We start from the raw sequence: 14,180 nt of genomic DNA, 5'->3' as shown, positions 1-14,180 counted from the left end.
AAATCCACGAGTAAGCAAGCAGCCCACTCCTATTGTGTTTCATGAGATCATTGTAACATTTGCCGCAAGCCGTGGCTTGGTGAGCCTCACAAGAGACATGCTCAACTTGAGCTGCGCCTGGCGCTGCCCTGGAAACAGTGATGGCTATGACTGCAGCTTAACAAGCAAAGCCTCACGTGGGTTAAAATATACTGACAGAATAAAGGCGACGCCTAGGCATCTCTTGTGGGGGGAGGGACCCCCCATGTGCGGATCGGAGACGGGTGCATAAACGAAGTCGAGTCAGTTCCATACATCTGTGCGAGACGAAACACCAGTTAAAGCCCGTGATACAAGCGTCCGAAAGCTTCACGATGTCTTCACAAATGACCGAACGAGTAGAAACTTTAAACTTGTACATCATGCCTGGGTCATCTGGCATAAGCCACGGGCACGCCTCCCGCTCTCTCGTACGTCTGCATGCTCACGCCAATTTCGATTTCCTTCTCCGTCATGACCTTCGGGCTGCTGATCACCCAACCGTTCTTGACCGTCGCGACGCCGATACTCTCCTCATCACGGATCATCTCCATGCTCTCGAGTTCCCTTCCCCTGAGGCGCGCGCCCGTCAGCCGCTTTGGCAGGTAATAGCCTGGATGGTAGACAGCCATAATGGAGAGGACGAGGAGAGTCGGCAGAAAGTTGAAGACCCAAGTGGGCCACTCCTCCGTGGTGATGATGGAGCCTGGCCGGCGAGTTGACTTTAGAGTTTCCAGAGCGTCTTTTTCGAGGACATTCATGATACCAACGATCTGAGAACGGGATATGGTCAGACAAATCTGGAACAAGTGAAAACGGCAGACCAGAAAAATAAACTCACGGCCAGGAAGAACGACGACGCGGTCAACGCGAGGCCGAGCTCCAGAGATCCCTTTTTGGTAGCTTCGTCCATGCTCCAACGACGACTCATGACGGTAAAGCGGGCCACGAGTCCGAAAAAGGCCGTCCACACCAACATCTTGAGCACAGAACCTGTGGCCTGAAGGTGCGCGGGAGGGGGCTTGATGATCTGGCCGCTGCCCAAAGTGGAAACGATGTCACCGACGCTTGCGAGCCCAACGAGGATCAAAGACGTTGCTCGAGGAGGCAGCCAGAGCTTGGAGATGTTGCGGTGCTCATAAGGCGTGATCCACCAGACCAGTCTCGTGTATGTAAAGGTCACGGCTGTCGAAGCAACGGCGGTCGTTATCCTAGCTATGGCGTGAGCGCTTGAACACTTGAGACAACAGCTGAGGCTGGCGACCCGTTGTATGGGTGTCAGCAACTCACATCAAGACGAGCGAAGACACGATAAATGGCTGCTGTACATCAGGAGCCATCACCACAATCAGCCTTGTAGTCATGCCAACCCCGAACACTTGCAGTAGGCGTCATGTTAACAGCGTCTCTTTGAGGCTCGCGGGGTTGATGCTTCTTACGCAGTGAGGCCATGGTCATGACGGGGCCAAAGTACATGGTTCGTTTCCGCAGGGTCAGGCTGAGATGAATGACGATCAGTGCCATCGATATGACCGCTGCGGCGAGAGCGAGGTCGAAAGATGGCGTGAAGAAGGGGAATACAGGTCCTGTCGCCTCGGTCTGCTGTCCCGCACCCGTCGGGATAGCAGCGCCGGCGTCAATCGATGGAGAGGTAATGGGACTAGGGACGGCTGGCACCAAACCGCCGTTGGACAGGTTAGGATCGATGGTCGCCATGGCTCGGATTCTGGAGTAACAGGGGTTTAAAAAAGAAAGACGAAATCGCTCAACGACAACGATGAAAAAGTCAATAACGAAGGAGAAAAGAGCATGCAAAACCGCTGTTAAAAAAGAAAAAGAGACATCATACAACACACCAGGTATCACGGCACCAGACAATCGAAGGGGCTCCTGAGAAGGTCAATAGCACAACTTATAGATTTTTGAGGACCTTAACTGAATTGCGAGATGATCGTAGAGCACCTTGGAAGGGCCCTCTCTTGAAGGGGCTGCACGCGTCACATGAAACAACCGAATCCGAAGGGAGCTGTGTACACCCAACCCAATGAACAAGCAGAAAAAGACTGACTGAGGCTCCAGTCGTGCTAATCTGGGCCAGTCAGATTTTCAGACGATGTTCTTTTAGAATGCGCAATACTTCAGAGTTCAGACGAAGCGCCGAGAAATCGTTCGGTTGCTGACGGTCGCATGACAGTCCAAACATACTTGCTACCCAGGGATGAAACCCAGCGCGCATGCAACGTCCATTTGTCCATTGGGCTCCGGGTCATTGAGCCGTTCGCCGCTTACTTAGCAAGCTGAACACGCAAAGTTGTACAGAGCTACAAAGCGACAGCCCACGACCTGTGGTGTTTTGTTGATCGAAATGCCCTTGCGTTGTTGTAGATAACTGCCAGCTATTGGATGACACATGCAGATCTTGTTTCGAGTACAGGTTACGCCAGATGGCTTTATAAGTAACATGCCAACTTGGTGTTGTGAAATCAGACCAAATATTCGCTTTCGCTCTTAACAAAAGAATTAAAGAGGCACTGGATACACACTACTGACACTGCCACGACACAATGTCTCCAGTGACAGCAAGCTCATATAAGTGATCGGACTGCCTAAGAGTATCCATGCTTGCTCTCACGCTATACTCAGATACACAGCCTCAAGCTCGTCAGGCAGGATACCGAGCAGCCACGGCATCATATTCCTCCTGCGTCAAAGGCGTGACGCTTCCGTGCTTCAAGCCGCGCGGAAAGCCCTCTCTCGACGCGGGCGCCCAGGCTCCAGAGGCGACGTTCGACGTCACAAAAGGGACGTACTCTGTGTAGTTGTCGAGGAAGAGGTGATAGCGACCGGCAATCAGGTTATCGGCGTAGGAGGCTGGGCCCTCCAATGGGCTCTCGGGCCGCACGTACCCCGGTACCCGCGTCCAAGTGCCGAAGAGGCCCTCCGTCGTCGTCTCCTGATACACCTGATTGACCGTTTCGTTCTTCAGGAAACGCGCGTACGCGCCTGGGGCGCCAAGATATTGAAACTCCTGGTCGATCAGCGGCGTGTCAGGCAGGGCGTGGTAGTCCCGCGGCCTGCTGAAGCTGACAAAGTCGCGCGTCGTGGCGTAGCGGATGCGGTCGAGGTTGGCTGGGCCAGTGTGCTCCGTGTCCGCGGCTGCGTAGTGCCGCGAGGCCCAGAAGACAAAGTACTGCTGCGTTTCATCGTCCCAGACGGCGGACGGCGCCCAGGCCATGCCGCCGGTCGGATCCTCGATGCTGTTGTGATCGTCAGTCGAGCAAGCGGGATATTTTCGGGAGCGCTGTTCGGCAATCTCACATCCTCAGGCACGGCTCGGACCAGTCGACCAGGTTCTTCGAGGACCAGATGACGAGGCCCAGGCTCCCCTTTGTGGTTGCTTGGTACCACGAGAAGCCCTCGGCATTGATGTCGAGATCTGTGTCACAGATGATCAGAATTATAGGTTCACGTTAGCGCGACGTCGTCCGTGACTTGCCGGTGGCAATGGTAAAGTACTCGGTTCGTTCCGAGTTGGTGGTAAGAAAGATATCCCTGACGCCCTTGGTCCCAACATTGGACGTGAGAACAGCATTCCCGTCGTTGAGGAACCGGAACCGAGAGGCATCATTGCCCTCCGACAAGTGCCACTGCACCTGAGGATTCGGGTCGCTGAAAGTGGAGACGAGATATCCCACATACTGCGGCGGCGCAGAAGAAGGCCTGGCCAGGCCCGTGCCGAAGCACAGGCTCGCGGCGATGAGCTGAGACGTGATGCGCATGGCGGCCGAGTCAAGAGAGGTTTGGTGAGCGTTTCAACAAGACCAACATTATGCCCTCCCTCGAGAAGGCAGATGCTCGACTATATGACAACGCGTGTGGCAGGGTCCGAACTGTGCCATGGACGGTAAATGTCATGCCTGGGGCGGTCAACGTGATTGGTGCGGCAAGTGTTGCAAGTGCCGTTCGAGTGAAGCTTTCCCCGCGATCTGCAGATATCCCCGGATGCACGAAATGCGGAGACGATGCGCTGGCTCACCATTGGAACGGGTAGCAATACCGTGATTTGCCTTGGTTGACCTAACACCACGACAAGGTTTATGCGTCATTGTGCCGACTTGGCACGGAGGAGACGACGGTGCGGACGACCGCAGGTTGGGTTCTTCGTAATTCTCCAATATCATCGGCTAGCAATCAGGAGCACCAAGCTTCGAGACAATCCATCAACCCCCATTAGGCCGCGTTGTATCAGCGACATCCTTTCATCATGAACCTACCGCACCGGGAAGGTGACCTGACGTCGGTATGCTGGGTAAAATTGTGGTGTGGCTACTCAGGTTCCAGTCAAAATTGTCCATGTTCTAGGTTCAGACAGATAGTTGAGCTCTCGAGAGTATAGTATAACTTATGCTTGCCAGGTCATATCCTCTTTCGCACTAGTCGTGTCATGATAAAGTTGAGGATCTTAGGCATTATCTCCCAGGCTATGTGTTTGCTATGTGACATCATAAGTAATCCAGTCATTACGACTTGCATATCTTGAGTCGATCTAAATCGGCGTTGTGCCGCGGCGCTTTTAGCTGAACAAGACATTATACATCAAGACTCCTGTGCCTGCTTTATTTTCTATGGAAATAAGCTGTCCTCGTAGGATCGAAGCATATTGCTTATGTATACCAGTCTCTGGCTCACATTTTCTTTCTCACGTGACATGTAAATCTCCCTCCCATCTTTCCATGTAATAGGACGTCTCCAGGCACGCTCCTTCGTCCAAGTCCCAACTTGACAAGGAAGATGGAACTCGCACCTCGCACCTCGCACCGCTGCCGCTAGATGTATTTCTGCCGTGGGCGTTGTCCCTTGCATGGCAGAACAGGAGTTCACCAAATATCTCCTTGGTGATCAATCGGCCCAGGTCGGCAACACGGTCATCATAGCCGACCTCTGTGACCTCGCTCATATCAGGTGTTGTCCCAAAATGCCGTGCTGCATGCCCATGGGGGACCAAGGGGTAATTTTCCGTCATTCGCCGGTGGGGTGCCGGCGCCAGCTCCTCCCAAGGGACAACCAAACTGTTGGAACACCCGCCATTTGTAAGGGTCGCCAGTCTGCAAGATAGATGAGTCTTACTATCGCTCGTCGGAATGACGGCCAGAAACCGCATTCATGTGGACCTCCTGACCTCCATGTCGGCTCTCCTCCAGGGTGGTTTCTAGTTCTCCACGATGTTCCAAGTCATGTCCAAAGAGTGCCTCTCAATACCGTCGCGTGCAAGTTGGTCCCCGTCTCCCAACTCACGGGCGTGGCATTTAGGTAGGAACTTCCCTCCGTGTAAGTCGGGCACTCTGTGCCTGATGGCTGCTGCAGCAGTTGGTTTCTTCGGATGACATTTACCCGGCGGCCGAAAAACCCTGGCGCGACTGGCCAAGCTCGCCACGCCTGGCAGCATCATGTGAACTATGACAACAGTACCACAGCCACGCTGGCACGGGGTGAGCGGCGGCTAGCGGGCCGAAGTCAACGGACTCCAAAGGGTCCAACTCTGGTTCGAAGGATCAGTGTGCTAAATTATCCTACCTTCTGATAATCCGGGGCAGGTCTACGGAGAATTCATGAAATTAGATGACGTAGGAAAACACAAGCTTTTGCAAAGTGGTGGGATCATGTCTCGACAGGGAAAATCAAGGGTCGCACACGCCCCAGAAGCTTAACTATCACGAGACCCAAGCCTTGAAGAACAAGGTCCCAGCTTTGGCCTGCCTAGATCGCGATGGAGCGTCGCTGACGAACCTGCTTGACAGCGAATGCTTCAGGTGATGAACAGCTGGCGCGGGCTGATGGGTGGATGCCCAATGGACACAACCTTGGGGTCCAGGTTGAGGCGGCCAGCGCTGTCTATGTAGCAGCGGTTGCGCCGTTGTACACTGCCCTCAAGAGCATGTACACCTCACTGAAGTGCAAGTCTCCCCATCAATGATTCTGCGCTGGCAGACCTGGGTGCCCGCGTGCCGGGCATCGGGTAAGCAAAGATAAAACGAAACACGCATGCACAAAGTCAGGAAAGAAGAGAAGGTCGGGCCATGCACGGGGACCAGTGACCAGCCGGTCACTCGACCGCCAGCGCGTACGACGGCATTCAGGCCTGCCTAGTCGCAGCAAGTGGATTGGCGGTGTTCGCTGCCCCAGGTCCCGAGAACTCGTATCAGCAGCCCTCGAAAGGTAGATTCGTTCGATCGGGGATGACGAGGGATGATCAGTAGAGCACGGCCGCGTGGAGGTCGGGGAAGCAAAGCGAGGGAGGGTGGCGCAACAACAACCAGACGTTTGTTTGGTAAGCCGGGCCAGACCAGGAAATGTCTCGATAGAAAGAGGCGGCGAGACCTGCCACGTACGGGGGGGCGGTGACGGCCTGGGAGGGCGCCCAGAGAGCGGTCTTCAGGCATCTAGGGTTCTCGCTGCCGTATCGATTCTGGTTTCGAGGCGCCGTGCTAATGGTCCGGGGAAGGCGACCGGCAGCAGCAGCGCGGCAGGGAGGCGCCAGGACGTGGGCGGCGAATGCAGGGCATAGCGGCGGTGACTGGGTTGCCGTGTTCTGTAAGATGGATACACTTGGTCATCGTGACTTGCTGTGGTTTGGCAGCCGACCGTTGGTGGGTGGCCATGATAGGCGAGTTCGCAAAGAATACACGGCGGGTGATGGCCTGGCAGCCGGGTGCGATGCGCCGAGGCAAAGCAGCTGCCGAACAGGGCGTGATGGATGATGCTGATGCTGATGCTGAGGACGATGTTGGTAGATGGCGAGTAAAGGTAGGTACTTCGGGATGGCCTCGTAGCCTGGACTAGGGAAGGCGAGACCGAAGCGCACTCAGCCTTGGGGCTGGGCGGTACCTTGATGCAACGTCGATCTGGGTTTGGGGGGGGCTCATGAGGATGGTGAGGGATTGCCAACACATCGGTTTGGGTCCTGGTGACCACGGAGCGTATGCAAGTTTGGGCGGTGAGAGGCGTGGAAGGCGAGACGGCGAGAGACGAGATGGTGTGGTGAGGGGTGTGGGGGGATCGATTTGGGGGGGGGGGAGGGGGGCATTTACCTAAGCCTGCCACCGTAACAGACGGAGAGTCCTGCATGTCCACCTGTCTATCTGCAGGTTTCTCGATCCCAGAGTACGTACGGGCTGGATATTCGAATTAAATTGGAATATTATTTTCTCTCAGACGCCAATACCTTTGATCCAACCTCTGGGGGCTGCTCAATGGATCTGGCACGCTGTTTGTTTTCTTTTGCGCAGCTGGCGATCGTTACACCAACCGCTCCTCTCTTCACCTTTCGTCGGCCCGCGGGTGGCGTGGAATGGCCTGGCTCCGGCGCTGCCCGCGGTGCTCTCCCGCCTGTTAGCTTCCGTCAGTGTACCCGGGCCCCCTGTAATCTGCCCTATGCTGGGAGAGGCAGGCCTCTAGGTACCATAGCGCTGTGCATCATTTGCAATGTCCAAGAAAGACAATGCTCGTCCTGTGGCGAGCACCATCTTTGTCACATATTGTCCGCGGCAGAACATTCGATTTCATTATTTTCTCTATTTTCTTGGAATAAGTCATCTCCGCGCGGCACAAGTACCGCCCCCCATCGCCATCCAATGGATGCCGTCCGACATCATGCACGATAGTCCATGTGTCCTGGTCGACCTGATAGACTGCATGCAGCCCGAGCATCCATCATGTGAGTCAGCTGGACAGGCACGTCGGACCGCCGAAGGGGGGCGCGGAGAACCCCTACAGGCTCGTTTTTTTAGCATCCGTCCACTGTCCTCCGCGCTCCCTGTCGGTGTTGCGCGATACCTAAAGTACCTGACCTACACCTAAGCCCTCGGTCCATCAGCCACGTCGACTTCCTAGGGTCCCCAGGCCTGAGCTGCTGGATTCCGCCTGCACTGTCTGCACCGCCTCACCAAACCACCTTGGGTGCTGACGTTCCAGCCCCAGCTCATTCTGGCCTCTGGGATTGACAGACAGCCTAGGCTTCGATGCCTCGCCCCCGACAGCAAATCGCAGCGACCGTGTCTCTGCTGTGTCGGGCGTATTGCTGGGTTGGGGGATTGGCTGAGGCTACGACTGATGACATGCGCTCGCTGCCTGCCTATGCTTCTGCTGGCGGGCTGACCAAAAACATCGCGTCTTGCAGCATGGGTTCACACGTTCGAGAATAATGGATTAATTTATTCGAAATATTCATGAATATATCTCAATGTATATCTTGAATCTCACAGCAAGAAGCAAGATCGACGTGGCTCCCACACCACCACGCTGAACCTCCTTCCACCAAGCTGGGAAATAAGGCTGTCAAATGCCCCTCCGTCTCACAGTGCCCCTGGCACCATCCCACCCTACACTGGGGTGGGTTGACTGGGCGCTCTGAAGCATCGTGGGCCCTCAATCTTCGATCCCATCGGGCGTCTGGGTCATCCGACCAATTGACATCATAGCAGATCCCTCGCCGCCAATCTCCTCCTCCCATGGCGATCAGATTCACCATCGAATCTCGTCCCGAAACAATGAAGAAGAACCAAGCGAACTGAAACACAACATGTGGTCTTGACGGATCAACCACACCTGCCAGAACCCTCCCATCTCGATCCCTTTAAGTAGTCTCCAAATCACTGATCGCGATTGGCATCTCATCCTCCTGACAGCGCTCTCCTGACCCGCCTGCTCTGCGCAGTGACGTCGTCTCCTTCCTTTTCCCAAAAGACGTCTTCTACCAACGAGAGCACTGAATCCCGCCAAACGCATTCTTCTTCCGCCCGCTTTGACGGTGCGATCTAGCCCCCCCGCGCGCCCCCTCCCGCCATAGGACTCCCCGGCTTCCTGTCGAGGTTTCTAGAGGAGTGACCAGGGTGGAAGACTTTTTTTGCTTATACGCGTGCGGCGAAGACCATTAGAGTTCGTGCCGAGCCCAGTTGCCGTCTCGTCCGTGTGCCACCCCCGGCTTTCTGGCACCGGTCCGGGCCATCCGCCAGGGCCCAGACAACGCACGGGGATCCGGAACCCCCCCGGGCGTGACGGCGTTGCTTTTTTCTCCTGAAATGGCGTGTACCTTACCTACGCGAGATGCAGAACGCAGGCACCACCACCATACTTGTGTTGTGAGAGCGTGTGTGTGATGAGAAATGAAGAAAGGAAGGAATATCGCATGCCCTCGCGACTCGGTCGACATGGGTCGACATCCCCGGAGGCGCGATACGATTCTCGATCCTCGAAATGTCCCAGCTACTGGGTTGCCGGGGCGTGACAAGACAGAAGACATGGCGCGACCCCAGGCTACATGCACGCCCTGGTGGTGTCGTCGCGGCAAGGCCTGGGCCTGGGCCTGTTGGCCTCTCTCCCGGCGATGCAATATGGACGGAGCCGGCAGCGGCCTAAGTGACGAGGTGTTTCACTGAACAGCTGCTTCAATAGTCTGGGCCTTGGACGTGGTTTCTTTATTCTGCATGTCGCCAGGGGAAATGGTTCTTATCCTGAGCTGAGACCATGACGACCATGTCACACACCTCTGTCGGTTATCGTTTGGGTTGCGTGCTTCACCAAGGCTCAGTCCAAATGGAAGACGTGTCCGAGATAAGATTGGGGGTATGAGAAGGTCCCCTCGAATCTCCAGTTCGTCATGAGTGACTAAGCCCGAGATTCCGAGAGAGAGAGAGAGAGCACTCAGTCTTGTCGTAGTACACTCTTGTGACACGGCAGAAGTCAGAAAGACAAAGATCGCTGGACGGAGATACGTAAATCGTTGGCAAAAGCTGCGAGGACGACTGACTGTCTACCTTCAAGGTCATGAAGTCATCTGAGCCGGAGCCCGCATCAGCAAGTGTGAAGAAGTGATGCTTCAAGTTCGCGCGAGACGCAAAGAGCGGTCCAGAAGCATTGGCTCGGTTGATAGATGGTAGAGCATGTCGAAGACACTACAATGTCATCTGGAACGGGACCGTGAGGTGCTAACAGGCGGCGGCGAGCCATGTGTAGCGGGAGACCCTCAGGCTCTGGTTTCCCTTCAGTCGCTGCAGAGCACGTCAGCATGACGAAGAAGGCCTGTCTACCTGCTCGAAGCATGCCTATTGCATCAAAAATGCCGGTTTTCACCAAAATGCTGAGGGACCACGGTGATTGAAGTCAAGGCAAGCTCGGGCTAGGACGGTGCCTGCCTTACGGAGTGTAGCGGCCGCCACTCGGTCTGAGTCATCCTGAATCACCTTCCGTCAGCCTCGACTCCACTCCATCTTGTAACGCAACTTCACGTCGCCACTTCACGACAATACAACCATCGTCTACTTGACCGATCAGTCCGCACACCATCCGATCAAAATACCAACCATTTTTCACAGGTCATACGTACTCTACACTCTATCAGATCACCGGCAGCCGGCCTTGCCTTGCCTCTTGTCGCCTTCCGTTTCTTGTTTTTCACTGTTCAGCTCATAGAATATTGAGCAATTTCCTTTCCATCACTGGCAACAGATCATCTGCGCCCATCATGATGTCGCTCGAGAAACAAGGAGGAATCACTCACCTCCAGGCCGTCAGTGAACCGCCGGCCCAACGAGTCGTCTCGAAGCCCACACCCGAGGCACAGAAGAAAGACCCGAGGGGCTACCAGGTCGAGCAGATACGCCGTCGTTTCTCGCCACGTGAAACGACACTGAGCGACGGCACCACGTCCCTCATCTTCCGCATCAAACCCTCAGACCCAGACTTTCCGTTCGACCTGGATTTCCTCGAGTGTGACCTTCACGTGCCGGAGGACTATCCCGAGACAGCCCCAGTTCTACACGTCAAGAACCGAAACATCCCACGCGGTTTTGGTATCAACGTCGAGCGCGGATGGGAGCGGATCGTCCGCGAGAAGCGCGGCGCCGCGACCCTTCTCGCCTTCACCCATGCCCTCGACAAGAATCTCGAGGTGTTTCTTTCAGAGCAAAAGGTCGAAACGGTCAAGCTCACCATCTTCAAAGATGACAGGCATGAGACGCCGTCCACCCCATCGTCTCAGTCGGCTGCCGTCGCACTGGAAGCCGCAACCCTTACGCAGGCGCCATCTGCGCCGCAGCCTACGAAACGTTATGCTCCTGATGAGCCTGCCTACACCCAGGAGCAGATTGCCGAAGCTAAAGCCCGCCGAGCGCAGGAGGCACGCCAGATCGAGACGCGCATGGGTCGGCTGAGTCTTTACCGGCGCTCCGCCGACGGTATTGTTTACACGTTGCCAATTGAGCCGAAGAGACGGCCTGAGCTTCCGGCTTCGTTGCAGGCCGTGAAGACACTGCATATGATTGTGCCGTTGCTGTATCCCCTCCAGCCTCTACGAATTCAGCTGAACGAGGTCGACTCGTTTGATGCCGAACCTGTCGAGGAACTGTTCATTCAGAAGGCTGCCGAGCAAAAGCAGATGAATTTGACCAGCCATCTGAACTACCTCGCCCAGAACCTACACGTGTTGGCCAAACAGGCTCAGGTTACAAAACAGAAGCAGGAAGCCGAGGCCAAGGCCAAGGAGAGTGCTGCACCAGCGGCTGCGGTCTCGCACACGTCTCAGGAGAAGCAGCCGGAAGGTTCGCTCGGCGACAGGAGTCACGTCAAGGTCATTCCACGTCCTCCCGAGTGGGCCACGGCTGCCGATGACTCGGACTCGTCCGACTATAGCTACGATTCCGACTCTGGCTCTGATGCAGGCGGCGCCGCACTCGAGCACGACGATCCCGTAGCAGGCTCGCCCGCGACAGCTGTCGCTGCCGACACACCTGAGCGAGGCACAGCTCTTACCTTTCCGGGCATTGAACTGCACAACATTGAGCTTTTCCAAGTCTCCCTTCTCAGCATCACAGCAAAGTGTGCTCGCTGCAAAACCTTCAACGAGGTGACCAACCTCCGCGACGGCGTAGAGCAGACCCTCTCCTGCCGCAAGTGCGCCGCCGGCCTTGCAGCCCGTTTCCGCGCACAGCTCGTCCATGCGCACTCGTCGCGTGCCGGCTTCCTCGACGTGGCCGGCGCATCAGTCGGCGACATGCTGCCATCGACTTTTATTCCAACATGTGCCAAGTGCTCAACCGCGGCACCGGGACTCGTCTCTATCAGAGGCGACGCCACATCCAACGTCTGCCGGTCGTGCCACGCCAAGTTCACCTTCAAGATCCCCGACGTGCGCTTCCAAACGTACACGCCGGGCCTCCTCTCGGCGCCGGCGGCCGGGGTCGTCCGGGCCAGGGCCGAGAAGCTCGGGTTGCACGCGGGCGACCCGCTGCCGTCCCGGGGCGCGTGTGCGCACTACAGGAAAAGCTACCGGTGGTTCCGCTTCAGCTGCTGCAGCCGCGTGCACGCGTGCGATCGATGCCACGACGAGGCGGAAGATCACGTCAACGAGTGGGCGAGCCGCATGGTGTGTGGGTGGTGCAGCCGAGAGCAGCGCTACGCCGTCGACGCGTGCGGATTCTGCGGACGCAGCGTCATCGGGCGTAAAGGTCATGGGTTCTGGGAGGGAGGCAAGGGCACGAGAGACCGGGCGCTCATGTCGCGGAAGGACAAGAGGAAGTATAAGCGCGTAGGACCTGCAAAGAAGGAGTGATGTTGAAGCCTTGGTGACGCACCGGGGCGCAGGCGGCGGGTTTGAGGTGACCTTGGACACTGCGCAGCGGCAGGTGCCTACTCGCTTGGCTGAGATGCCACCAGGCGACAGGTCACAATTTGAACAGACGTGAATATCAAAAGTGCCAGCAGGGCTCAGGACGGATGCGTTGAGATGTCGTGATCCAGATGTGCCGCTATCACAAACCATGGCCGTCCAGCACTGGCTTGACCCCTATTCAGCTTCACCAAGGACGTCGCGGCACCGCCTAGACAGGCTGAGCTCGCGACACTGACAGGACACGGTGATGACCCGCGTGTGACAATCTCTCAAAACACAGCCCAGTCACGCCAAGCCAGTGACGGCCTCGAGGAGCAGCCCGTCGCCGGACATACCAACCCGCAACACCCCCACGCCTCACAACCGCCTGCGACACAGATCCCAAGATAACCACCTCTCACCAGGGCCATCACACCTCCGCCCCAACGCCCGAAACAAAAGAAAAAGGGAGGGTCACCACCCAACACTGAAGGACTTCTGTCCAGCACCACCATCTCAGCCGCGCACCCGCGCGTGTCGCACGCGACGCTGATTCGTCCGCAGACCTCACCACGCGCACACAGCGGCACGCCTATCAGAGTGGTGTTTCGACCACCCTTTTCGCATTTCGCGCGCTCTCATTGGGGGAGACTGGAGGAAAAAAAACCAAAAAAGGTTCCGAACGACCATCCTCAGTGGCTGTGTGGGTTTCTCTCGACAGAGCTTTCTGAGAGGACGGCAGGCCTGGAAGAATGTGCGAGGTGAGAGAGAGAGAGAGAGAGAGAGAGAGAGAGAGAGCTGTGGCGACGCGCTGATACGAGAGCTCGTGCTGCGCGGCGCGTCGAACGGCGTGATGCGCTCTTCGGTCTCCCGCCTATCGCGCACGCGCTGTTGCCGTTTTCCGCGCGATGATCCTGTCGCAGCACATCTTCGTTCCGCCAGTCCGACATGACGGTATGAATAGTACCAGGTGTATTATTATTATTATTATTATTATTATTATATTATCAGTTTATTAGTTTCCTTTTTCCGCCTTTTCGTCACGTTGCTACAGAGGACGACATGCTCGACCCCGAAACAGCAATAGGGGGGATTCTGGGGAATAATCCCACGAATCCGATGCCGCCATCCGCCGAGGACGTGTCGGCCCCCTATTGTGACCATCCCGGGGAAGACAACCGGGGCGATCAAGCCCTTTTGGGTGCTTGACTTGCTCCCCCCGAAACGCACCCGAAAGCATCCCAGCAGCGCGGGCCGTATTGGGCGGACAGGCAGACAGGCAAGAGGCAGACAGGCAAGAGGCAAGGGGAGGCGCATGCGAATCCCCGCGTCCTTCGCCCATCAAGCACCGTGCATGCGTTGGTCAAGCACGGAACCCTGAATCACCAACAATGGAATGGCGCGCTGTTCCTCCTGCCAAAGTGCCTCCTCCTGCCAAAGTGCCTCCTCCAGGCCAGCGCGCCCGCGAACCCGCCCATCGGCATGCCGCGCCGTCGAAGCGGAGCAAGGACAAAGGACG

The 14,180-nt window shown here is 56.5% G+C and overlaps 3 protein-coding genes across 3 annotated transcripts; 1 reads left to right on the top strand and 2 right to left on the bottom strand.

Annotated features, from left to right (window-relative positions):
• Positions 1-410: 410 nt before the first annotated feature.
• Positions 411-1,734, bottom strand: D7B24_003525 (uncharacterized protein; the record flags this gene model as incomplete). Its single annotated transcript, XM_028637714.1, has 4 exons — positions 411-791; positions 860-1,229; positions 1,309-1,396; positions 1,458-1,734. 4 exons carry the CDS (start codon positions 1,732-1,734, stop codon positions 411-413), a joined length of 1,116 nt encoding a protein of 371 aa, XP_028499270.1.
• Positions 1,735-2,680: 946 nt separating this feature from the next.
• Positions 2,681-3,797, bottom strand: D7B24_003524 (uncharacterized protein; the record flags this gene model as incomplete). The annotated part of the gene is made up of 3 exons (XM_028637713.1): positions 2,681-3,275; positions 3,337-3,454; positions 3,515-3,797. 3 exons carry the CDS (start codon positions 3,795-3,797, stop codon positions 2,681-2,683), a joined length of 996 nt encoding a protein of 331 aa, XP_028499269.1.
• Positions 3,798-10,537: 6,740 nt separating this feature from the next.
• Positions 10,538-12,622, top strand: D7B24_003523 (uncharacterized protein; the record flags this gene model as incomplete). The annotated part of the gene is made up of 1 exon (XM_028637712.1): positions 10,538-12,622. The coding sequence occupies one exon, from the start codon at positions 10,538-10,540 to the stop codon at positions 12,620-12,622; it is 2,085 nt and encodes a 694-aa protein (XP_028499268.1).
• Between the last annotated feature and the right edge of the window lie 1,558 nt (positions 12,623-14,180).

The sequence above is a fragment of the Verticillium nonalfalfae genome (genome assembly GCF_003724135.2).
Source record: "Verticillium nonalfalfae strain VnAa140/NRRL 66861 chromosome Unknown scaffold_2, whole genome shotgun sequence".
NCBI lineage: Eukaryota > Fungi > Ascomycota > Sordariomycetes > Glomerellales > Plectosphaerellaceae > Verticillium > Verticillium nonalfalfae.
Note: the sequence above shows the minus strand (reverse complement) of the source record. Positions and strands in the feature narration are given on the sequence as shown.